General features: G+C 34.9%; 1 protein-coding gene across 2 annotated transcripts in view; it reads left to right on the top strand.

Moving 5' to 3' along the window:
* EXOC5 (exocyst complex component 5) overlaps positions 1–25,151 on the top strand; it is a 54,540-nt gene that overhangs the window by 4,522 nt on the left and 24,867 nt on the right. For both annotated transcript variants that reach the window (XM_077909403.1, XM_077909404.1), the window contains exons 2-6: positions 14,206–14,300; positions 14,945–15,092; positions 16,859–17,053; positions 21,644–21,708; positions 24,390–24,418. In XM_077909403.1, coding sequence (XP_077765529.1) covers positions 14,206–14,300; positions 14,945–15,092; positions 16,859–17,053; positions 21,644–21,708; positions 24,390–24,418 — 532 coding nt within the window. The remainder of the gene's footprint in view (positions 1–14,205; positions 14,301–14,944; positions 15,093–16,858; positions 17,054–21,643; positions 21,709–24,389; positions 24,419–25,151) is intronic.

Here is a 25,151-nt window from a genome sequence, read left to right as displayed (position 1 = left end):
GCATCAGATCCCATAAGTTAAGGGCTCAGTACAAGAAGTATACCCACACTTCAGATACCAGTTGCAGTCCAGGTTGTCACCTGTGCTTCTGACAAACTAGCTATAAGTTAGAGTTCTCATGACCCCTTCCTTAGGTTCAATAATTTGCTTGAACAGCTCACAAAACTCAGGCAGTTTACTAATTAGATTACTGGTTTATTATAGTGGATATGACTCAGGAGCAACCAGATGGAAGAGATGTCAAGGGCAAAGTATGAGGGGAAAGAGTGTAGCACTTACAAGCCTTTCCTCAGTGCGTCACCCTCCCAGCATCTTGATCTATTCAGCAACCTGGAAGCTTTCTGAACCCCACGGGGTTCAGGGAATTTTTTTTTTTTTTTTTATGGAGGCTTCGTCAAATAGAAATAATCAGTTATTAACTGAGTTAGTCCAGGAGTAGAGGGACTTATGATTATGCTTGATCTTTCTGGTGACCAGCCCCCATCCAGGAGCCTTATTGCTTTAGTAGAACAAAGGACACTTTGATACCTAGGAAATTACGATATAGGAGCTCCATGTAAAATGTTCTATCAAACCACATCACTTAGGAAATTACAAGAGTTTTAGGAGTTCTGTGTCAGGAACCAGTGTCAAAGACCAAATAGTAGAATAAAAGATGTTCCTAGTACATTTATCACTTAGGAAAAAACAAAGGTTTTAGGAGTTGAGTACAAAGACTAAAATATATTTTTCTTAAAATATACATTTCTTACTATGGTTTCATACGGAGATATATGTTAACAGATGATACAGTGTAATACGAGTACTGAAGCTCTTTGTGGGATAATTAGGAAAGTTTTCATAAAGTAATGACGTATAAATTGGTTATTGATGGATGAGTAGAAACTTTTCAAGCAGAAGGGTGTTCCAAGACAGAGACAGAAGTGACTAATTTTTAAGGTGAGGTGGTCAGGAAATACTGAGAAGAGATAGGGCCTAAAAAAAAAAAAAAAAAAAAAAAAAGAAGAGATAGGGCCTATGTAAGCATGTTGTAGGCATGTGGAGTGGTGGCTGAAAGCAAGGCATTGGGACCACAGAGATCGTCTGGGAGAATCTTTGAGAGACTTACAGTAATGCTTATGGGGGCTGACATGACTTTTTTGGGGGGGAGGGAGGAGTGGAGAGGCAAATAATTTTAATGTTGCTATGATCTTCAGTGGGGAAGAGATTGTTAGTTGGGAAAATATGGGCATACCCTACCTGGCATAGTTCTTGTCATTTGGTAGGTAGTACAGAATTGTCTATTGATTGATTAATCTAGGCAGGTAAAATTCTGACCTAATTCAGTGGGAACAGAAAAGACAGGAAATTTGGGAAGACATTTTTAAGAAGGATCTAAAGAATTTGGTTACTGAGGAGTTAATTCCAAATTTATAAAGTTGGGAAAGTAGGTGGTGATTCAGTAACTATGACAGAGAAAATAGGAAGGACCCTTTCAGGGGAAAGAAATAATGTTTTCATGTTTTAAAAACTATATTTTAAATTTTTAGTAAGACATCCTGGTGATAAAGTTGAGAAGGCAGTTGGAAATAGGAATTAGTAACTCAGGAAAAGACCACAGCTAAAGATAGAAATTATCATGGGAATTGTCATCCTTTGTGGGTGCAGTTTAAGACTGGGAATATGGATGACATCTCTTAAACTTTGTCCCTTACTATTTTGTAATCTTTGAGAAGTTACCTAACCTTTTTGTACCTACTTTTTATCTGTAAAATGGGGATAGTAACTACCTACCTTAAAGGGTTGCTTTGAAGATTAAATGAGTGGATAAAATTAAAACTGCTTAGGAGAATGCTATTAGAAGAGTAGTAACTTTTTAAAGTTAATATTCATAAGTGGATTGAGAAGAGGACTAGATTGAGAATAGGTCAGGGAGAAAAAGCCTTCCAAGGAGACTATAGGAAATAATCCTGGAGGGAGGAGAGATTACAATTGGAGAGAATTACAAAAAGGCGCTATGGAAGGTTGTGTTTTTCCAGGATGACCACAGATCTGATATCCTCTAATGTGATACTGACACTCTTCCCATAAAGAGATAGGGTCCACGCTCCCTTCTTAAATTTAGGACTATAACTATTAAAAGTACAGCTTATGTGATTTCCAAGGTTAGGTCATAAAAGCGACATGCTTCACCTTTTGGTTCCCCCTCTTAGAATCCAGCACTATGCTCCATAGCCCATTGGGAGAATCAAGGCTTTCTGCTGACTGAACTCCCAGCCTAAATTAACATCAACTTGTTAGCTTGAAAGTAGGTCTTTTTGTTCCAAGTTGAACTGTTTCAGCAAATGTGACATGGAACAGAGAGGAGATTTCTACACATCCAAATAGCAGATTTGTAAACAAAGTAATCATCATTGTTATTTTAATCCACTAATGTATTGGAGTGGTTGTTATATAGCAGTAGATGATTGCAACAGGGGCTGATCAACTCCTTATCTACACCAATATTTAGTTGGCTTCTACCACTTTCAGAGTGGTGCAGGTAGAGCAAGATGCTTAAAGAGTAATGGGTTTACATTTAAGTATTTTGTGTTCTGAATTCTCTGGTCAAACCAACCTGGTAGTGAACTTTTGAAATGAACAAATCTTTAAGTTGAAGATTATTGACTGTGCGTGTATAATTAGTGTAAAATACTGAGTCCCTGGTGTGCTCAGGAGTTGAGTGGTATGTAGTTTAAAAGTTTATGTATATTTTAAAAATGTGTGCTAACTTTTCTGATGCTACTTTCTTTCCTTACAATTGAAATATGAAAATAGTGTTAACAGAATGTAGTTAATTATATCATATATATACATTTTTGGTTACTAAGGATATAATAAATCAAAAAAGTGAATGATTCTGGGGTGCCTAGGTGGCTCAGTCAATTGAGTATCCAACTCTTGATTTCAACTTGGGGGTGGCAGGCTATGTGCTCAGCAGGAAGTCTGCTTGGGATTCTTGCCCCCCCCCCCCAAACTCACGTTCTCTCTAACATGAATGAATTTTTAATAAAATTTTTTTTAAAGTAAACAATTCCTTGAATCCATTTGCTTAATTTTATCCCAGAGGTATTTATTAGATGTGTGTAAAAAAATTTTAATGTGTAAATTTGTAAATATATTTAATTTGATTTGAAATGCTAATGTAAGATTTTGTTAGATACTTTAGGTGATAATTTTCATGATCTTTTGTATAATTTTAAGAAAGAAAAATTTCTGATTAGAATACTGGTTTAATATTTTGACAAGACTTAAATGTCATTGCTTTAGCTACGTATAAAAATGAGATGAAGGGACTAGAGTAAGTTGTTATTTAATGACCATTGTAGCTGTAAAATTTTTTTTTAAGATTTTATTTATTTTAGAGCGGGAAAGAGAGTGTGAGTAGGTGGAGGAGCAGAGGGAGAGGAACAAGCCGACTCTGCCAGGCTGAGCACAGAGCCTGAAGTAGAGCTTGATCCCAAGACCCTGAGATGAGTCAGACGCTTAACCTACTGAGCCACCAAGGCACCCTAGTTGCCCCTGGGCAACTTTCAAACTAATTCTGTGATTCTCTTGACTGGTATAAATATCCAGTATTTTACTGTCAAATACTACTTTGCTGTCAGAAGTGAGATGTTCTAAAGAGATTTTTGCATGAGAGAATCTAAAATACTTCATAAAATTCTAAAATACCACCATTTAATCATCTTCAAAACAATCCTAGTATGATTAATTGGTTAATTTTATGATAGTTTAAAGAGCTGGCATCCCCTTCAAGATTGAATGTTAAAATCGACTTTAAAAAAGTAAAACTATTCATCTCATAGTGTTGCAGGTGATTTTCAAACTTACTTTTGCAAAGTTTACCTTAGTTGTATTTAAATGTCCTAATGTGCTTTATCTTCTTACCTTTCCACTTTGCCAGCCTGACACAAAATGAAAATATTTGTAGTGCTTTAAATACTCAGTAAATGTAATTCGTCTATTTAATCCCCCTTAAAACACATAGTTTCATGAAAACCAAATCAAATGAGGTTAAAAAGGAGAGGCTAAATGTAATAAAACTCACTTAATTCCAGTGCCAAAATTGCATAAGTTTCGTATTTGGTTTTCATTAAAATTTTGAATTTTCCAGAATTGAGAATGCCAGGTCTTTATTTTTGGAGACGGGGTGGTGGTGGTAGTACTCCCTTTTTGGTTTTGGATATATGGATCAAGGCTTGATTTTCAAGATCCTCTGCAGGGGATTTGGTCATGGCCCCAACTAGCAAGTGTTTGACTTCTTATTGTGGTGCTCAACATTATTTTGCTGACTACAGTTGGAAAGCAAGGGAAATGTATGACAGACACTGCCTTTGGTTTCAATTTAAGTGTGGAAAAGAGTAAAACCTAACAAAAGTTATTATAAGACAATAAATGACAATAATATATTGTTCTGTGTTGAGATTTGAATTTTTAAGCTTTGTAGGGGCTTAAGAGTGAAGAAATCAGTATAGGTCATGTAGGGAAGAAACTCATCAAGGAGGAAATAGGAATTGAGCTGGGCTTTGAGTAAATATATAAAGGTGCTCAGATTGTTAAAAGAGAAAGAGTATCCTTGTGGGATGAGTTACCAGGCTATAGGTAAAGAACCAGAAGTAGCATAGATGTGAAGAGAAGAGTCGGATAGGCTGATGGTAGTGTGGCTATTCATTTTGGGAGTAAAAAAAAAAAAAAAAATGGATAGATAGTGTAAGATAAGAACCTTAAAGGATAGATGTAAGGTTATGAACTTGATAGTTTAGGAATTGCATAAGGAAGTTTCTGACTAAAAAGCAGTGTTTTAAAGATGAGTTTGGCAGTGGTATGCACAGTAAATTTAAGAAAAATACTTTAGGTAGTATTTGAACCTATGGGTTAGTTGGTTTAATAGGACACAAATACTTCTTTCTGAAATCCTCTGAGTCTTATTTTATTTTATTTTATTTTATTTTATTTTATTTTATTTTATTTTATTTTATGTAGGCTAGGGGAAAATACTAGTTTTATTGAGCTTATGGGTGGTTGTAACACATTTCATTGGATCTATTTTTGGGGAAGATGCCATAAGAAAATATAAAGGTTTAGTTTTCTCAAAGAGACAGTGTTAAATTAGGGATGTATGTTTCTGGTCAAGGGCTTAATGTCTTAACTTTTAATAGAAATGACCACAAACCCCATGTTTTCCTTACAATCAGTAGCATTTGTAAAAAAAAAAAAAACAAAAAAAAACCAAAACGAAATCAGTTTAACAGACCAATACAATAATCAATTATGTAAAATTGAACTTAATATGGTATTTTAGTCTATAGTGCATATTTCTGAGGTTTTTGTTTTGTTGGAGCAATTTTTGCTTCTGATTACTATAGTAAAATAGAAGGTTAAGGATATAACTTTGTCAGGTTTGTGAAATTCTAAGATTTGGAGTAGAATTGTTCACAGGTATCTTTGAGAATCCTTGGGGTGGCTTGGTCATTTGGAAGTCTTAAAATCTGTTAATTTGGCTATTTTTCTTATTGTAAATGCCTTTGCAGCAAGGGTAAGTTTTAGCAAATTATTGGGATTTATTTAGTTTTATAAGCAGAAAGAGTTTTGTTTTGCTTTTTTGGAACTTTCATTCCATTGAGAGCAGTAGCTGATGCATCTTAAACTCTTTTGATAATTTGATTACCTTTGAAGATAAAACCTGCACTTTGCTTCCAGGACACTGTTCTCTCCTGATTTTTCTTCCTCCTCCTCCTACTGGTCCCTCCTGCTTTGCCTCTTTTGTTCAGTCCTTTTCCTCCATCTATCTGAATGTTATTGACGTGCTCTTCTTCCTAGATGTCTTCTAGTTCTCAGATTTTAAATAACTCTAAAATTATATCTAGCTCTAGTTTCTTCCCTGTAATACAAACTTATTTTTCTGATTTTATACTCTACATTTTCAGTTAACTGCGCATCTAATCTAATAGGTATTCACAACACATCATATGCAAAACAGAAATTGTTTCCTCACTCCCTCTTTCCATTTCTTTCTAGTCTTGGTAAATAACACCTCCCACCATTCACACAGTTGTTCAGGCTGCAGTCTTCCATGAGTAATCATGATTTCCTTTTTAAATTTCTTCCCACATCCAATCCAGCAATTTGTATGAATACATCCTTTAAAATGTGATGACCCTGATCATTCCTTAGCACCTCCATCAGTATCATTTTCGTCTGAGCCATTATCATTATCTCTTGACTATTGCAGTGTTGCAGGTTGAGTTCTCTGAAAAGCAGACTTTAAGACTGAGTTTAGTGTGGAGAATATTTACTAGGAGGGACCCTTGGGATGAGTATCTGTGAAGGGGCAGGGTAAGGATGCATGATTGAACCTATGGAGGAATAGAGTTACAGTGCTGACCCATTGACAGTGTTGTTGGCCCCAGTAGGGAGTTCTGGAACAAAAATGAACTGTCAGAGTTGTCCTGCTTTGGACCAAAAGTGGTTAGGCCTTTATATCCCTGTCTTAAGTATTGCTAGACCACACTGGGAAAGGTATAACATTGAGTGAGTTGGTTCTCTGCAGCTGAGATGATCCCAGAGAATACTGCCAGCTGAAGGCTCTCTGATAGGACAGCACTGCTGGGGGCTAGAACAAATCCCTTCTTGAAGGGAGGTCTGGATAATATATCACCGTGTCCACCCCAGACTACCCATGTGCCACTAGACTCCACTTTTTCATATACATTTGGAGCAGCTCCTCTGGCATTCCAGTTGGGAGAAAAATTAGAAGGTTGGTAGGATAAACTATGGCTCCCACTGTTGTGGCTGGTTTCAGGTTACAACTGATACTATTCTGTTTCCCTTCTCTGCTCTCCATTCTAATACCCCCTTACCTTCAGCTAATGCCTCTGCTACTCTTGGTGGCTTAACTGGTTACCATACCCTTCTTAGGCCAGAGTTGCTATGCTTGTCTGTGTACTTTCAGAATTGTCAAAGGAATACCAAGAGATCTCCATGAAGAGATCTATGTGTCACAAATATTATTCCTGCACCTATTATATAATAGCAGCCCTGCCTCCTGATGAGAATCAGTTGCCCTCTGCCAAAGATGGTCACTCCTGTTCTTGCCTTTATCTGCTGGATATAAGCAGCCAAAGTGCCCAGGCAGCATTTGTAGCTATAGTTTAATAGGGCTCTTATTATATTCCCAACTAAAGTGATTTTTTGCCTTTGGAGACCAAGACCTCTAACTCTAGACCCCAGAATTGTAGGAATAGCAAGTACAAATTGAGAGTCCGTATAAGCAGGACCACTTAGGCTTTTATGCTTTGTTCTCGGACTCATGTTTTTCTTGTGGGAATACAGCATCATATAAAGGTTTTAAATTCTGAATATATACTGCATTTTGGAGAATAGTGGTCCATCTTTATAGTTACTGTCTCTGAACTGGCACTTCAGCTGTGCCTCCAGTAGGCTGTTCCATTGCCCTATCAGACTGCTAGCTTCTGGGTGGTGTGGTTTGCAATATGACTAGTGGAACCATGGTCACCTCCTTTGCTGTAAAATGAGTCTTTTGGTTTCAGGTGGGATCCAATGTCACAGAAACACTCCTGAGGAGAGGCATACCCAACTCAAATGTTTCTATTCTTGTCAGAATGAATTACTTGTCTAGAATGGAAAGGAACTAATGTAACCAACTTACCACCACATGGTTGATTAGTCTACTTGAAGGATGTGGCTGTTTCAGGGGCTTAGAGTTGGTCTCTATCATTGTTAGGCTAGATACTCAGCTTTGACAGTAAGGATCAGCTTTTGTAAGTAGGACCTCATGCTGTTGGGGCCGTGTTGTCTCTGTACTGTATTCTTTTGTTCATGTCCTCAGTATGCTAATGCTGGGCAAAGGCTGTCTGATGTCAACTGGCTGTCATTTTGTCTGCTTGGTGGTTTGATTCTTCTTCCATGGTAGATAATCCTGTTGTGGGGTTAACATATGATACAAAGATCTTCACACTCTGTGCCCGCTTACATGTATCTCCACATGCCTCTCCGATTCCTCCATCAGTCTTCTAATATATTTCTTCTCGTAGCCAGGCCCTTTACCATTGTCTATAAGTCTACATATGTATCCTAACCTAAGATCTGTTCTCTGTCCGCCTAAAATAATGACCAGGTGTATTTCCCAAAGTCTTGCCTTTTGAGAGAATTTTTTTTCTTCCCACCGAATTTCAGGGTCACATCAGTGAGATTTTAATTGCAGCTGCTGTACATTTATATTGGTAACCACATGCCTAGCCAATTCTCCACAAGCCAGGCTCAGACTTTTTCCTTCTCCATCAGCTGATTGTAGAAGATCCCCCATAAGGTTATACATGTTAATTGAAAGAGGGATGCTAGCACAATAATGGTAGAAGACATGGGAGTTTGGGCTTCGGCTTATGTAGTTTATTTTCTAGTTCTGTTCCTACTTAATTCAGGTTTATCAGAATCAAGCATGGTTATTATTAGTTCCTCAATACACTTGACATAATAACTTGATGAGTCTATTTGAACCCACCGCGTGCTGTATAGTTCTGGATACATCCTCTGTGATTAGGTATCCTGTCTACCAGGTCCAGTAGCACACTGGGAATTATTTCTCAAAAGATCTATAATTCTCTGCTATAGATGACATGGTCCTGCTTTATTATCCAGTGATTTGTGTTGTGATTATCCTGCTGGGGCTTGCCACAACTCTACTTGACATTGTTTCCCAATACTGATACCTTTAATACTTTAGTAAACATTGATTCCTTTAATACTATAGGGTCTGTGAAGTTGTATGCCCCAGATAGTAGGGTTGGTTGTTTGGCCCCTGTTTGTGCAGAGAGCCCTTTCCTGCTTTTGTGTCACTTGTTGTATATGCCAGAGCATGTGTGCTCTGCATCCAGAACCTGGAAAGGTCTATCAGGTGGTGTGTCTTTCTTTGTGATGGAAGATGCAAGGTACACTAATTGTCCTTTACTTTGGGTGAGATGTCCTGGCATGCCCCTGACTACCTTAAAATTTTACTGGTTCAGTGTGCCCTTGAATCTTTGTATAGTATATAAAAGTCTCTTAAGAAGATGTATCTTGCCAAGACCCCTCCAATAGTGTCAGTTACGTATGATGGGTCTGTAAGATGTTCTGCAGAATGTTCACATTGTACAGATCATGTTTAATAGAGATAGGGGAGTTCACAGAGTCTTGAAGCAAAACTGCAAATGTATACCATTGTCAGTTCAATGTGACTGAACTGTCTGATCCTCTTATTTAATAGGAGTAGAAAATAATGTATTTGCCAAACCATTGGCCATGTACCATAAGGCTGGGAGATACTACATCTGGCATAACAGATGTAATAGGCTACTTTTTGGTTGATTTTTGAGATAATCGCCTTCTAGGATTTGTGTGATTTCTGTAAGACCCAGACTAATGAATCAAATGAGAAAATTATGGGAATGTCACCACAGCATTCTTTAGATAAGGGGTTGGCAACCTTATAGCCCATGAGATAGATACCTGTTTTTAAAGTTTTATTGATATACTGCTGTGCCTATTTGTTTACTTATTGTCTATGGCTGCATTTGTACTATGACTACAGAGTGGAATGGTTGTAAGAAAGACTATAAGGCATATAGGCCTAAAATACTTACTCTCTGGCTCTTTAAGAAAAAAAAATAGCTGATCCTTGTTTTAGAGCTTTAAGAGTTGTACTGAATTTTGTCATTCCACTTGATTTACAACATTGAGTAAGGGCAATTTCAGAACCTTCTTGAACTTCCCCACTATAAAGCTCTTACTATAAAGGACCCAATTTGGAAGTTACATCAGCCAACAGATGTGTCTATTGCTACTACATATTTGTAGACTGGGGAAGTGGCCAGTAGTTGGGCTAATGGTCCCATTGGATCTTGGCTAGCAATCTGTTTATTACTTGGTTCCCATATGTCCTCACTGTCTTGAGTCCATGATGCTTAGAGTCAGTCAAGTTATCAGTATCAGCTAGGACCTTGTATACAACAGACCTCAAAATGTTTGCCTGTTCCCATTTCCCCAGTGTACAGTTAGTTACTCAAGTATATGGTCATAGATAGCTATTTTGGGAAGGAAGAGTAGAATCATTATTGCATATATTTGCTAGCATGTTGCAGAGTTCTTCCTTCTGGCCCTTTCTTCAATTAATAGCTGGAAGTATATAATGATACATCCCTACAGGACCTTGATGCAAGCTCTGGACTCTGACTACCTCTTCTGTGCCTCATCTACAACTATTCTCCCCTTTGCTCACTCTGCTTTAGTCAATTTGGACTTTTGGCATTTTCACATACTGTTTGTTCTCTGTACTTGGAGCATTCCTTTCCTACATGGCTTACTCCTTAACTGCATTCAGGTCTTTGTTCAACATTTATTTTCTTAGAGAGGCCTTGCCTGATCACTTTTACCAAAATAACTATAATCAATCATTCTATCCTTTTTAGTTTTCTTCATAGTTCTTATTTACCGTGAATCTGTTCATTTGTCTGTCACTCCCTTTCATGACATCCATAGGGGTAGAGATTTTTCTTCTGCCTTGTTTACTGCTATTTCATATAATGGCAACATGTAGTAAATTCTTCATGAATATTTCTTGAATGAAGGAATATTGTATTTTGAGAAAATTGAAATATTTCAAATGAAAAAATGCATATTTTTTACCATGTTAATATTTATTGATGTATAAATTTTTGGACATATCATTTAGTAAAATTAGCATATTGAAATTGATGAACACTATAAATTTCAATGAAATTTAGTTGAAAATTGCAACTACTGAATAATGAAATTAATAACATATGAGAACTACGATTATTAAGTATGCATATGTAAAAGTTAAGGGAAAGGAACATGATTACTTAGTAAAGTTATTTAATAAGAATATTGTGGACTTTTGGAAGAGCTGACTACTTCCTAAATTAATTTAGCTTCTTTTTTTAAAAAAATTTTTATTTATTTATTCATGGAGAGACACAAAAAGGCAGAGACACAGGCAGAGGGAGGGAGAAGCAGGCTCCCTGCAAGCCCAATGCAGGACTCGATCCTGGTTACCCAGGATCAGGCCCTGAGCCAAAGGACGACGCTCAACCACTGAGCCACCCAGGCATCCCAGTTCAGTTTCTTTTAAAGAAAAAGCTCTGGATTTTACCAGAAGTGAAAATTCGGACCTCTGAAGTTAGATAAATCTGTGTGACTTTGGATTAAAGTCAGATTTAGTTAAATTTCTGAGTAGCTCATTTTCTAAAGTTTTAAGTAGCTCTAAACATAAATTCCTTTCTCTTGAGTCAAAATTCCCAATTTATATATGCAAGTCAAGAATTGGTAGACATCAACTTTTGTCTTGACAGAAAGTGAGTAGAGAGAGATATGATTATCTAAATGATGATATGCTTACAAAATGAGTTAATTACATTTCAGAGGTCTAAAACTTTTTTTGTGGGATATCTAATTCATTCTTAGGATTTAATTCTCAAACATGTCAGTGCATAGATAAATGATTTTTTTTTTTTTTAATAGCTGGCAATCTTGTTTATTTACTGTGCCTTCATCCTATCAGATAGCTTTCCTATAACGGAAATTTTACAAGAGAAACCAGATTAATGTGACTGCTATTTTTCAGTTATTCGACCACGATAAAAGAGACTTTTATAGGTAAAATGTAGTCTTTAAGATTTTTTTAATACCTATGTATATTATTTTGTGTTCTTCTTGAGGTTTACTTTCTTTCTTTTTTTTAGCAACTAGTGATATTAATAGTCATAAAGGCTACATGGTTTTCTTATATGAACAGTTTGAAAGTTGATCTTGGATCCTATGTATATAGAAAGGCATGTGACAGTGTATCAGTTGTCTGATAAAATTATTGGTTTTCATTATTGGTGGGTCTTTTGATTAGAATGTTTATAAATAGAAGTTTTAAAAGTCATGGTCAGTGATGTTCATGTACCTTCATCTGATAGTTTTCACCTTTTTAGCTTCACCTGTTATGCTTATCATCTAACTTTAGGTACAGGGAACTACTTGTAGTTTCCTATAGGTGACATTCAGTTTTACATAGCAGTCGAACAGAACGATTTAAATCTCAGCTCAGCTTGTGTTATCTTGGGTAAGTAATTCTCCTAATCTTAGTGTCCTCATCATAAAGTGGGGATAAAATAGGCCCTCCCTTATAGGTCTTATGAAGAGAGTAGTAAATGAGAGAATGCCTGTAAAGTGTTTATGTGAGCTGTTATATTTGTTGGTACATATTCCTATTCTTATTATGATGGTTACTCATAGTCTGACTGAAATTCATCCTCTCATTCCTTCTCTCACATGAGACTGGTGAAGCATTCTCTCAAGTATCAGTGTGATGATGAAGATAATGATAAAAAAGAATAAGGTTATTATCTGTTGGCCTTAATTATCACCTCTCGTTCCTCCAGATGAGGTTCTTGTGAACCAGCCCATCTTACTTCTTAGTTTCTGTAATAGGTTAAGTTCTATCTTCTCTTTCCCTAATGGTCTAGAAAAATATTTGTTCCATTATTGCCTGGCTGATTTTTCTTCTTTCTTCTGGTCTCATAAGTGACCTAGCATAAGTGTTAGGTCCTCAGAAAGTTTGCCTGATGTAATGCCTGCTTCTTTGCAGTCTTTTATCTCTTACTGTCTTCCATTATCTCTGTTCCTGTTGTATAGTGTTAGATCTAAGACTTTTCCTTCCCTCATATTTATTACAATTGTAACTAATGTCTGTAATTGTTTAATGTTGGCATCCTTACATAGAAGACCGTTTCTCTGAGGCCTTGCAGGAACCCTGTCTGTTGACTTGACATCTATATTCTTAGTGCCTACCACTGTGCCCAGAACATAGCAGTTGCTCAGCAAAATTTGCCGAAAAAATACCCATTTCTATTGCACAGCTACCTGTAGAGGTAACATCTTAGCAGTGTTAATATTAAAATTTGCGTAAATTCTTAATTTTACTTATCAGATACAACTGCATTCTTTATAATTTTTCCTCTGTTAAGCTGTGAGTTTCTTGAGGTTGCAGTTTTCTAGTATACTTTTTAATCCAGAGCCTATCAGAATGTTTGGCACTGGAAATTTTATTGTTCAGTGAATGTTTATCAATGAAAATATGTTTTTAAAATATGATTAACAAATGGAAAATTTTGCAGATAATAAGAATTCAAACTGGAATCACCAGCATGCTACTAGTTTAAGTAACACACTAAGTGGGAGGCAATATTTGATAGCCATTTGCAGTAAAGAAGGTAATATGAAAAATACGTAAATTAGTGTGTGTATTCTAAAAAGTTCATTGTCAGCTAATGGTGAATATTTGGAAATTTAGTTTCTTGATTGGGTCTTCTAATAGTCTTTTTTTCATAATTAATGCTTTTCCCTGAGAAAATTTAGAAAACTGTGTCCTGCTTTTTTCATCAGTATTATATGGGAACATTTTTTCTCATTGCATTTAATTTTTTCAGTCTGATTTTAATAGGAACATAGTTTTTCATCCTTTAAGTTTGTCATAATTTTTCAATAATGGTTTTATTGAATATATAACCTATTTTTAGGTATTATATATAATACTCAGTGAACTTTCTGCAGAAATTGTTGTATTCATATCTGCTTTTTCCTTAGAATTTTAAAAGTAGAATTACTGAGTTAAAAGGTTTGAGCATTTCTAATACTGTTGATGTTACCAAATCATTATCTGTTGCCCTCCAAAAGTATTGTATCTGTTCATTTCTAACAAAAATGAGGGTGAAGAAAATTTCAGTTTACTCTCTTGTATTGCAAAGTATAATTACTAAAACCTTGTTAGTGTGTGAGGTTAAAAATAGTGATAATTTAACCTTATTTGATTACTAGTGAGGCCACATATATTTCATGTTTCTTGTATGTTTTCTATAAACTGTGTCCTTTGCTCATTTTTCCATTGAGATATTCTAACTAATCACAATATTGTTCTAATATTTTAATATCCTAATTTTAATTAATTTGTTTATTGATTTTTAAATTGAAAAAGCTTTGTACAATCTAATAATATCAGTGTATTTAAATGGTAATTTAATTCCATTGTAAGCTCTCACATAATAGAACATGTTTCATTTTTGCAAGTAGCATTAAGTTATCTTCTATGAAACATTTTAAAAGAACATTTATTTTGTAAACTAGGAGCCTTTTGTAGCAGATGAGTATATTGAACGACTTGTGTGGAGAACCCCAGGAGGAGGCTCTAGAGGGGGACCTGAAGCTTTTGATCCCAAAAGGTGAAGTAAAAAAAAAAAATTTTTCCCCGTAGATCCAGTCTAGTACAAATTTGTGTTTAGAATAGAGGTGACTATTGAAATTCCTTCCAAGGTTTGTGTAAAGGGATTTTAGTTAAATACTTGGCAAATAAAGACACAAGCACTGATTTATTTTCTCTTATATTTCTTTTATTTTAGAGAAGGACTTTAACTGGTGTGAGGGTAGGGATTATATATATAAGAATTTCATATTTTCTCCAATTTGTAATTAGAAAAGATTCTTATATCTCTAAAATAAATTCATGTTGAATATGTTGATTTAAGTGTAGTTGTAAATCAGAGGAACAGAAAGTCACTCTTCCGTGGAATGCACAATATTATTTTTATGTATTTTATAAAAATATTTTTGTACTTCATGTATATAGATATATTTTTATCTTTTTGACTATTTTCTATAGAATTGGTTTCTATTCTGGAAGGTAGTAGAGATCCTGGGTGAGGTTTTCAATCTTGTCAAAGATAATCCCTAGGATGCTATCAAGAAAATTAACATGATCACCCCTACTTCAAGGAATGCTTATTGATACTTTATTATAAGTGAACTGGCCAGCTCCTAATGATTAATCATAGATGGATTGATACATACTCTAATTTTCCTCTGTTAGGTTATTAGAAGAATTTGTAAATCATATTCAAGAACTCCAGATAATGGATGAAAGGATTCAAAGGAAAGTAGAGAAACTAGAGCAACAGTGTCAGAAAGAAGCCAAGGAATTTGCCAAGAAGGTACAAGAGCTCCAGAAAAGCAATCAGGTAAACATTTAAGCTGTGAATAATATATACAGGTTATAATATCTCTTTATTTCTTTCCACTTAATTGAGTTCTTTAAAAATTCTAGTCAAATAATAGTAACTGTTGAGGTTTCTTTCAAATGTTCCTATCCTTAGGGAAAAGCATCAGTGAATTGTTATCAAGCACTCTTAGCACTGACTTGCTGTTGATCCTTGATTTAGAATCATAGTACTCCTTTCTTAGGCTAAAGTAGTATGTAGTACAGTCACAGTGCACAAACTTTGAAGAATGACCCTTTAGCAGATCTGCATTTTTAGGGGTTCATGATTAGCTTGGATATTTAAGTAGTGATTTGTATTCTCATTAAGCATAAAACAAAGTAATACCAGAACACCTATTACTTCAATCCAATTTTTCCCTAGTCTGGGAAGTTTTACAGAAGTCATGGAGTATATGCCCCCATGAGAATTGTGGTATAACTAGAGGAGAGTGGATACAGAACTCCTCTTCAATCCATTTTGGAGTAAAATCAAATTATCAGTATGGTTCTGGGGTAAGTAGGCCAAATTTCTTAGCTGTTCTTAAGTCCTAAACTGAATCTGGAACCTGTGAACCCATTTTACAGCCTGGGCCAGATCCTGGAACTTGATTGCCATTTATAAGTCTAGTTCATGGAGTGATGTTTAGCATTGCTGCCTCCCAGGGGCTGTTTTTCCTTAGTGTTAGGGATTAGCAAACTGATTTCTGCTCAAATGTTATTTGATTTCCTTCACTTAAGTATATATATGGCTGTGAGAAAATATTTAATAAAGTCAGTAATTTATGTAAGATAGAGAATGTGTTTTAAAGTAGTTAAAGTGATAGATTCCAAATACTTCAGTTTTCTCTTGGTAATATATAATAGTATAAATAGTTAATCTATCAGGTTTGGAGATAGTCTGCTCTGCCACTTACTAGCTATATAATTTCAAGCAACTTCCCTGTGCTTCAGTTTTTTTCCATCTATAAAATAGGTTGTTATAAGGAATAAATAAGTAAATACGTGTAATATATGCTTAGAACACTCTGGCACAGAGAAAGTCCTTACTGTATATTTGCAGCTCCGATCTCTCACACCTCGTAAAGTTAGAACAAAAGTGCCATACTGAATTATCAGCAATTTTGGTTTTGGCAGTTCTAAGGTATTCATTGTACATAATTTTCAAATATCACAAGACAAAGGAGAAGAATATGTTAGGAAGTATTGTACCTTTGCCTTTAATTGAATAATTGTTATAGTTTTTATGTTTTCAAAACTGGGCAAGAACCATCTTACCTTATTTCTGATTCTAGCATCGTTCTTCAAATATTTAAAATAAATTTTAAATGCTCTGTTTTTAAGTAGTGCCTTTTATTTCTTAATATTTTTGACTCCATGTAGTAGCAAGCAAATTGTTCAGAACACTACACTGGTTCCTTTGATACTTAGTTCATTGTTTTCAGAATCAGTGTTTAGGATTAAATGGTACTGGGAATATTGTTAAACAGGATACTATTTTATTGCCCTAACAAATGTTCATGTTAAAATATTATTTTAATAGTTAAGGATATAAAAGTGTGCAAAGGATTCAGATCATGCAGTACTAATGGGCATAAATTGTTTTTGTAGTTTAGCTCACATATAACTTCTATTATCTTTAGTTACCTAAGTTACAGTAGAGATGAGATTGGGGTCTAGTTTTGATATGAATTCACTTGTAAACTGGGTTCTCTGATTGTATTTTATGCTTATGCACATTTTTCGTAGGTTGCCTTTCAACATTTCCAAGAACTAGATGAGCACATCAGCTATGTAGCAACCAAAGTTTGTCACCTTGGAGACCAGTTGGAAGGGGTAAACACACCTAGACAACGGGCAGTTGAGGCTCAGAAATTGATGAAATACTTTAATGAATTTCTAGATGGAGAATTGAAGTCTGATGTTTTTACAAATTCTGAAAAGGTGAGCACTGTTAGAAGGATAAAAGAAAACTGCATCATTAATAACAACGTCCAAATTATGAGCTTCGTTTATTACTTTCCAATTATTACTTTCAATTCACCAAGTAGCTGACTTATTAAAATTTTTATTCAGAAATGTGTATTAGTATACTTACCTGCAGATAACTGATGAAGTATGTATATTCAGATTTTTAATTTGATAATTGGAAATTTTGTTTATGAAATTATGTGTGTTTTGAAAATGCTGAGGTAACTGTACTAGTAAGTATTTCTTTTCTGTAGTTGACTTTTAATATTCACAGAATTTAATAGTTCTATTCCATTGAGTGAGGGGGTGGCTTGACCTAAATCACTAATAGCCTGAAGTATCTTTCTGCACAAGGAATTCAGAGCTCCTAATTTCTATTATTTTAATAAAGAGCTCTTATAAAGAATTCAAGCATAGTTTGGACCAAAGAAAATTGAAAATTCTGAATTATGTTAATCCTTTTCATAGCACTTGTCACTTAATACTTGACTAAGGGTATATGGTATTGGCTGTTCTACAGTCTTGAAAGGTTATTTAGATGACTTCCTTCCTCCAGGGATGAGGGAATCAAAATGCATGAAATAAATAGGCCTTCTTTTTTTTTTTTTTTTTTTTTTAAGAAATTATTTATTTATTTGACAAGGACAGAGAGTACAAGTAAGGGGGGTGGCAGGAAGAGGCAGAGTGAGAAGGAGAAGCAGGCTTCTGCTGAGCAGAGAGTTCATGGCCATGGGTCTGGATCCCAGGATGCTGAAATCAGGACCTGAGCCAAAGCAGACACAACCAACTGAGCCACCCAGGTGCTCCAAAAATAGACATTCTTATAGATAGTATTATATACACATGGTAACATTGTGGACTAATATATGAATACAGTCTCCCTGGTTTATTCCAAGTTTACTCCATGGACTGGTTTTGATAGTGGAATGTTAAAAGTTAAGTATTGTTGAAGTTTACTTTGAATTAAGCAACACATTTTTGTGAGTAGGAACTATATGGGCTTAGCATATTTTAAATAATGAGTTTAAGCAATTGTATTTATAGTATAAAGTTGAATTGACAATATTAAAAACATTGTCATACTTAAAATCTTGTAAAATGGTGGCAATACTCAGCTTTTATTAGAGTTATGTGATTTTTAAGCATAAGAGTTAAATATATACATACAGACATACACCCCACAACTTGAACAGTGAACTGTTTTTCAGGATAGTTAATGGAATGCTTTTATTTTATGTTTCCTAAATATACACATATATATTTATAATATAAAAGTATGTATATTATAAATATGTTTTAAACATGAAAAATTATATATAATTTAAATTTTATAACTTGGATTACCTTGGATTATACCTGTTGCATTATGTAATTTATATATGCTGTTATAAACCAAATCCAGATATTTTATCCAATGTGAGTTGACCTGTTTATTTGAATGCAGCTCAAAGCAGCCAGTTAGGATCTAGAGAAAAAAATATTTTAAAATTGACTGATCATACATATTTTTAATCTGATTTGTATTGCTTGTAATATTTTACATCATGAAATTAAGTCCTTTACACTTTCATTTAAACATTTTAATTATCCTCAGGTAATTATATAGTTTTTGGTATTGTTACCTCTTAAATTTGGGGTTTTTTTTGTTTGTTTTTGGTTTTTATTTTTAAATGTAAATGGACCATGCACTTTATTAATTTTTTTTCCAGCTTTTATTCATCTATTTGAGAGAGAGAGAGCACAAGCAGAGGGAGTGGCAGGCAGAGGGAGAGGGAGAAGCCGACTTGCCACTGAGCAGGCAACCCAGTGTGGGGCTCCGTACCAGGACCCCTAGATCATGACCTGAGCCTAATAACCACCTGAGCTACCCAGATGCCCCAAGTTTTGAGGTTTTAATTGAAAGAAAAAGTCTTGGGATCCCTGGGTCGCGCAGCGGTTTGGCGCCTGCCTTTGGCCCAGGGCGCGATCCTGGAGACCCAGGATCAAATCCCACGTCAGGCTCCTGGTGCATGGAGTCTGCTTCTCTCTCTGCCTGTGTCTCTGCCCCTCTCTCTCTCTCTCTCTCTCTCTGTGACTATCATAAATAAATTAAAAAAAAATTTTAAAAAAAAATGAAAGAAAAAGTCTTAATATTGCTGGTTCATTCACTTGGTCACTTAGCTATCTATAATTTTTGAGGTATAAATATAAATTAACAGTTTAAGTGAATTCTTCTTCATCTCTTCTATATTCCATTTTCTTTCATCTTATATTCCCTTTTTTTTTCTTAAGATTTATTTATTTGAGAGAAAAAAGCATGCACACATGCAGGGAGGAGGGGCAAAGGGAGGGGGAGGGAATCTCAAGTAGATTCCCCACTCAGTGCAGAGCGAGGAGCCTGATGTGGCACTTGATGCTGGGCCCAATCTCATGACCTGGAGATCATGATCTGAGCCAAAACCAAGTGGTTCAACTGACTGAGCCACCCAGGTGCCCTGTATTCCCTTTTTCTTATTTTCTATTCCTTATTTCTCCAGTTGTCTTGTTTTTCTCTCATGTTTTCCATAAGTATTGGGTTATTGTTTGCTAATTATGAATCATTATTTTTGTCTTGGTACTATCACAGTTAACTGCCCTTAGGAACTCATATATGATAATTGCTAATTGTCAGATAAACTTCTGGCTATCTCAATTTCTACCTTGCCAAAGGAAAGAAAAGGCAAATTAGCCACATAGTGAGGGAGGTGTGTGATAGTGGAAGGAATTGGAATGAGATAAGATATCAACACATCATCTTCCTGCTCCATAGTCATTTTTGTTTTTTAAATCTTTGCTTTTCAGAATCTTTTAATTTTCTTCCCTAGAAAAGACCAGTTTTATAGCCATAGTATATATTGCCTCTTACCTGTATTCTTACAAAGTATGTTAGTTGTTTTTCTCCTAGAATCACAGCTTATTGTGCTTCATGTAGATCATACATGATGACCCTAATTATCTTTTTTTTTTTAAGATTTTATTTATTTACTCAGACACACAGAGAGAGAGAGAGAGAGAGAGGGGCAGAGACACAGGCAGAGGAAGAAGCAGGCTCCATGCAGGGAGCCCAATGTGGGACTCAATCCTGGTACTCCGCGATCACGCCCTGAGTCCAAGGCAGATGCTCAACCACTGAGCCACCCAGGCGTCCCAACTCTAATTATCTTTAACACTGTTTGCTAGCATAAGTGGTCTATCACCGCACTCTAGATATAAGCAAATTATTAGATTATGGACTTGACAACTTCTGTACTTACTATAGTTTAACTGATAGATGACCTTAAGAACCATTGTGCTTTAAATGATTCTTACAAAATAGTTACCTGTAGAAATTCAATGAAATCAAGTGTTATTTGTTACTATATTCCTACTACATTGAAGCAGAATTAACAAACAGCACATCATGGGGACTTCCACCTCTTAAAAGATCAAGAACAAATTCCTGATGGAAACAGGACTGGCTGTGGACCAGGCAGGTCTTTTCTCAAGGGGGATATTGGTGAGAAGAAAAGGATGGACATTGCTAGTCCAACTAAATGGCATGGTGAAAAGTGATATTGCAGTGGTACATGTGCAGTAGGATTGAGTGAGTGTTTGATAACTGAAAATGACAGTAACATGCTGATTGGGAAAGAAGAAATAACTGAACCGAAATGCTAACTATATTCACTATTGTTTGACAACAGTGATATCCTGTCTTTGGCCCTGCTGTTATCCACTGTTGCTTGCTAGACTTCACATGATTAGAAAGATCTAATGTTTTTAGCTCTTCCTTCATGTTCTTAAGAGTCTCTTTTTATTCTTTAGCGTAAAAGAAAGCGGGTGAGCATAAAATCAGTTACTGAAAGTGTGCCAAAATAAAACTCAGTACTTATGTGGCATTTTAAAAAAATGAATATTATATAACTCCCTACACATTAGTGTAAGTTCAGTCACACATTTGCATTTTAGGAACTTTAGACCCTTGGCCTGAGTCCTTTAGTTCTACAACATAAATAAGTACACACGTTTCTGTACCATGTTTCATTCAGGAGACTTCATATTAAATTTGTTTGATCTTTGCTTTTAGAACAAGTTTTATAAATTTATGTATTTATTAAATGACAGGTATTTCTGTTGTTTTATGCATTTAAAGTGAGATACATGCAGCAATATGATTTGAATTATTTTCATAAATCTTATTTGTCTTTTTTGGGTTCATAAACCAGAAGAGACAGATACTCTTGCCTTCAGCAAACAATGATTTGAAATTTTTCCAAGTAACCTTGAACTGCAGGTTTCATTGGGAAGAGACTGAGACATTATAAAATCACAAAATTTCAATACCAGAAAGATAGATGTTTATGTTTTATTGACTCATTATTGGTGATATCCCAAATGTATTTCTGCTCCTCACAAGGTTTTATTTTTGTGGATTTTAAAAGAAAATTGTTGGAGGGTCTGTGTACATACATAGGGGAATATAACTGTTTTCAAATACAGAAATATTTTTGATATGCATAAGGGCTTTATTTTTTTTAATTATTGCTTTCACTTATTTTTGAATAGATAAAGGAGGCAGCAGACATCATTCAGAAGTTGCATTTAATCGCCCAGGAGTTACCTTTTGACAGGCAAGTTTATTTCTCAAGAGCTAATTTGGATATATGTTATAATTCATAGATAAAGTTGTGTTTTCCCTCTGTGGTTTTGCTTATTCAACAAGAATTTATTCAGTACCTCCTTTGTACAAGGTATAGTATATTAGAGTTGGTTGAAAAAGTATGGTCTTTTAATATCTACCTTTAATGATATACCTTGAAATACTTTGGATCCTTTGCCTTTCTTCTAAAATTGCTGAAGGAGAATCATGAAATTTACAAAAGTGATATTTTGAATTTTCATTTTTTGGACTTTGATAACCTGAGTAGGAGAGAACAGGAAAAATTGAAACGGGGTCATTCAGCTGCTTTTTCTTATATCTAGGTGAGAATTCTTAAACTTTGGGGTTTTAAACACTATAGCTGATGAAAGCTATAAAGTTTCTTCAGATAACTCAGATACACACAGATTATTATATACATACAGATTATTATATACTTCTTGGAATTTTAGACTCTTAGCCAATCCACAGACTCCTCCTAGGGATATCAGGCTAAGGAACCCTGCCTTAGATGCAAAGCCCTAGCGCCATTAGCTAAGTCAGGTATTAATGGTTTTATTTTAAAAAGAAACTTCATGGAGAAGGAGATTTTTTTCATGATTTCCTTTAGTCAGTAGAATGTCAGACTTTTTAATAAAATCTTGGTAGTAGAAGTTTCCTTATGTGAATGTTTGAAAAATTAAGTCTTTTCCTATAATAGACAATATATCTATTATTAATTAGTAGACAATATATCTATTATTAATTTTGGCAGTACTTGAGGATCCTTGGGTGCAGGTAGAATATAAATGGATTGCTATACTTAAAACTAGCAGTAGAAACAGAATGAGAATGAATTCCCTACCCCCAAAATAGATCTTATTTTATTCCCAAATCTGAATTATCATATAGAATTAGCAGTAATGGTCATATATCACTTAGCTATTGCTAATAATCTCATGTTTTCCTGGCAATATGAGTCATGATTTTTAATGAATAGTTCTGTTTTATTTATTAAAATATTATACTAGGGTTAGAAAAATTCTTATATATTTTATGAAGAAATATTAAGTCATTAAAACATAGTTAAATCGGAAAAAATCTTTTGGTATATTGTTACAATTTATTGAAGCAATTGCCAATGTTCATTAATTTTGTTTTAAAATATATTTTGAGGGATACCTGGGTAGCTCAGTCAGTTAAGTGTCTGCCCCAGGGTCCTAGGATCGAGCCCTGTGTCAGGCTCCCTGTTCAGTGAGGAGTCTGCTTCTCCCTCTGCCCCTCCCTTGCTTGTGCATGCATGTGCTCACTCTCTCTTTCTCTCCAATAAATAAAGAAAATCTTTTTATATATAAATAAATAAAATCTCATATATACATAGATGAAACAAATTAGAAATGGGATCAACAAAACAAATATTTCAATGTATTGCTGTGTCCTCAGCAAGAATTATCATTCCCATCTCCTTTGTTTATTAATTGATTTCTAATATTTATATATTTAAATTATTTCTAAACCTAACATGGGGCTCGAACTCACAACCCAGAAATGAGAGCTGCGTACTGTACTGACTGAGCCAACCGGGCACCTCATGAGTAATGATTTTTAAAGTCACCCGCAGAAACTTCTCTTTATTTCATTTCAGAGTTGGACCATTTATTTAAGTGGGTAAAATGTGTGGCTCACAATAGGTGCTTGATAATTATTGGATAATTTCTCCATCCTATTCTGCATATACTCATCTTCTTCCACTTCTCAGTTATATACTTATTTTGCAGTTTTGTTTTTCTCTTCCAAGCCTTGGAATTGGATATATATCCTGATTAGATTTAATTTTTTTCACAAAGGTCATTATGGACTTACATCCACTCTCTTTTTCACCATGACTTTGATACATAAATTTTGTATAACTCTATAAATTTTTATTACCTTCTTTATTTGTCTTTGCCATCTCTTTTGCCAGTCATTTTCCTCTCTCCAAACTGATTGTATAGCATCTCTCAACATTAATTTTCCATGTTGTACCTTCTCCCTTGATAATTAAGATTTTAAAATTTCTAGTGTATGGTAATATGTGATATTTTAGTTTTTGAATTTGCAAAGGTTGAATGGTAAGTCTGTAAGACACATTGTTGGGTCCTTTTTATGGCTTCTGTTTTATTTTTTATATACTTATTTTATCATTGTTTTTCTTTTAATTAACAATAATGGAATTTTATATGAAAAAATCCCAACAGAAGAGGCAAATAGACAAGTATCAAGGAATTTAAAATGTTAGTGAATATAAGTCGGGACAACTCATTGCTGGAGCTGGTGGAGTTGTTAATGCCTCATTAAGAACTTCTCCCTCTTTAATAACAAGTTATGGTCATTCAGTGTGAAGTTTGTAAATGAGAACCAGCTACCCACTCTGAATTGCCCAAATTCAGTTTTGTTACCTGGCCTGCTTACTGTCAGTATTCTTTCCCTTCTTGCTGGCTGCCAGCCAGCCTGCCTGCCTGCCTTCCTTCCTTCCTTCCTTCCTTCCTTCCTTCCTTCCTTCCTTCCTTCCACCTTTAGTACAAAGGGTTTGCTTATAGCCTCCAGACCCTTTTCCTGCTTTTATTAACATCTTAGATTACTATGGTACATTTGTCACTATTAATAAGCGTTATCATTGATTTTATTTTTCAGATTTTCAGAAGTAAAATCCAAAATTGCAAGTAAGTAGGGGTTCTGTTTATTTAATAGTTTTAAATAAATGATAAAGATACTTGTGTAAAAGAAAAAAACTAAAAGGAGATATTGGAAACAATGTCATCCTCCCACCCCATCCCTGAGTTTGACTCTTCTTCCTTGAAACCATCATTACCAGTTTCTTGGGTATTCTTCCAGAGTATGCTTTGGATATACAGGAATAGGACATAAATCATGGATGTATATGTAGAATTTAGTTTTACTGTCACTGGTTATTTTAAAATAATTGGCTAGCATACCGTACAAATAGCTTTATACCATGTGTTTTTAATTTAACAATATATCTTGGAGATTGTTTTATATCTATACACATATCTCTAAAGTAGATTATTTTTCTTAAAAGCCAAGCTCATTTGAACATTTCAGTACCTATATAACTCCTTACATGATTAATTTTATTCTTTCTAGTTTTTGAATTGTATTTTAAGTAGGTCAGTCTACATCTCTGGAAAAGCCACTATATTTGCAGGTCCCCATGGTAACCTGAGTTACATTTGGGATGCCATTACATAGAAGGTTCAAAGAGCCACCTGTTTTCCCGAAAGTGATACATCAGAATGGCATAGATAGTTGGACTTCTGGCAATGTTTTTGACTATTATAGCTTAGTCCAAAGTTCAGGTTTTCATTCAGAACATTAGTAGCCACAATAATGTAATGAATCAGATACCATATATTATCTTAAGGTGAGATTTGATGT

The sequence above is a fragment of the Canis aureus genome, chromosome 9, assembly GCF_053574225.1.
Source record: "Canis aureus isolate CA01 chromosome 9, VMU_Caureus_v.1.0, whole genome shotgun sequence".
Taxonomy (NCBI): Eukaryota; Metazoa; Chordata; class Mammalia; order Carnivora; family Canidae; genus Canis; species Canis aureus.
The sequence above is the reverse complement of the archived record's forward strand: the minus strand, read 5'-3'. Positions and strand labels throughout refer to the sequence as shown.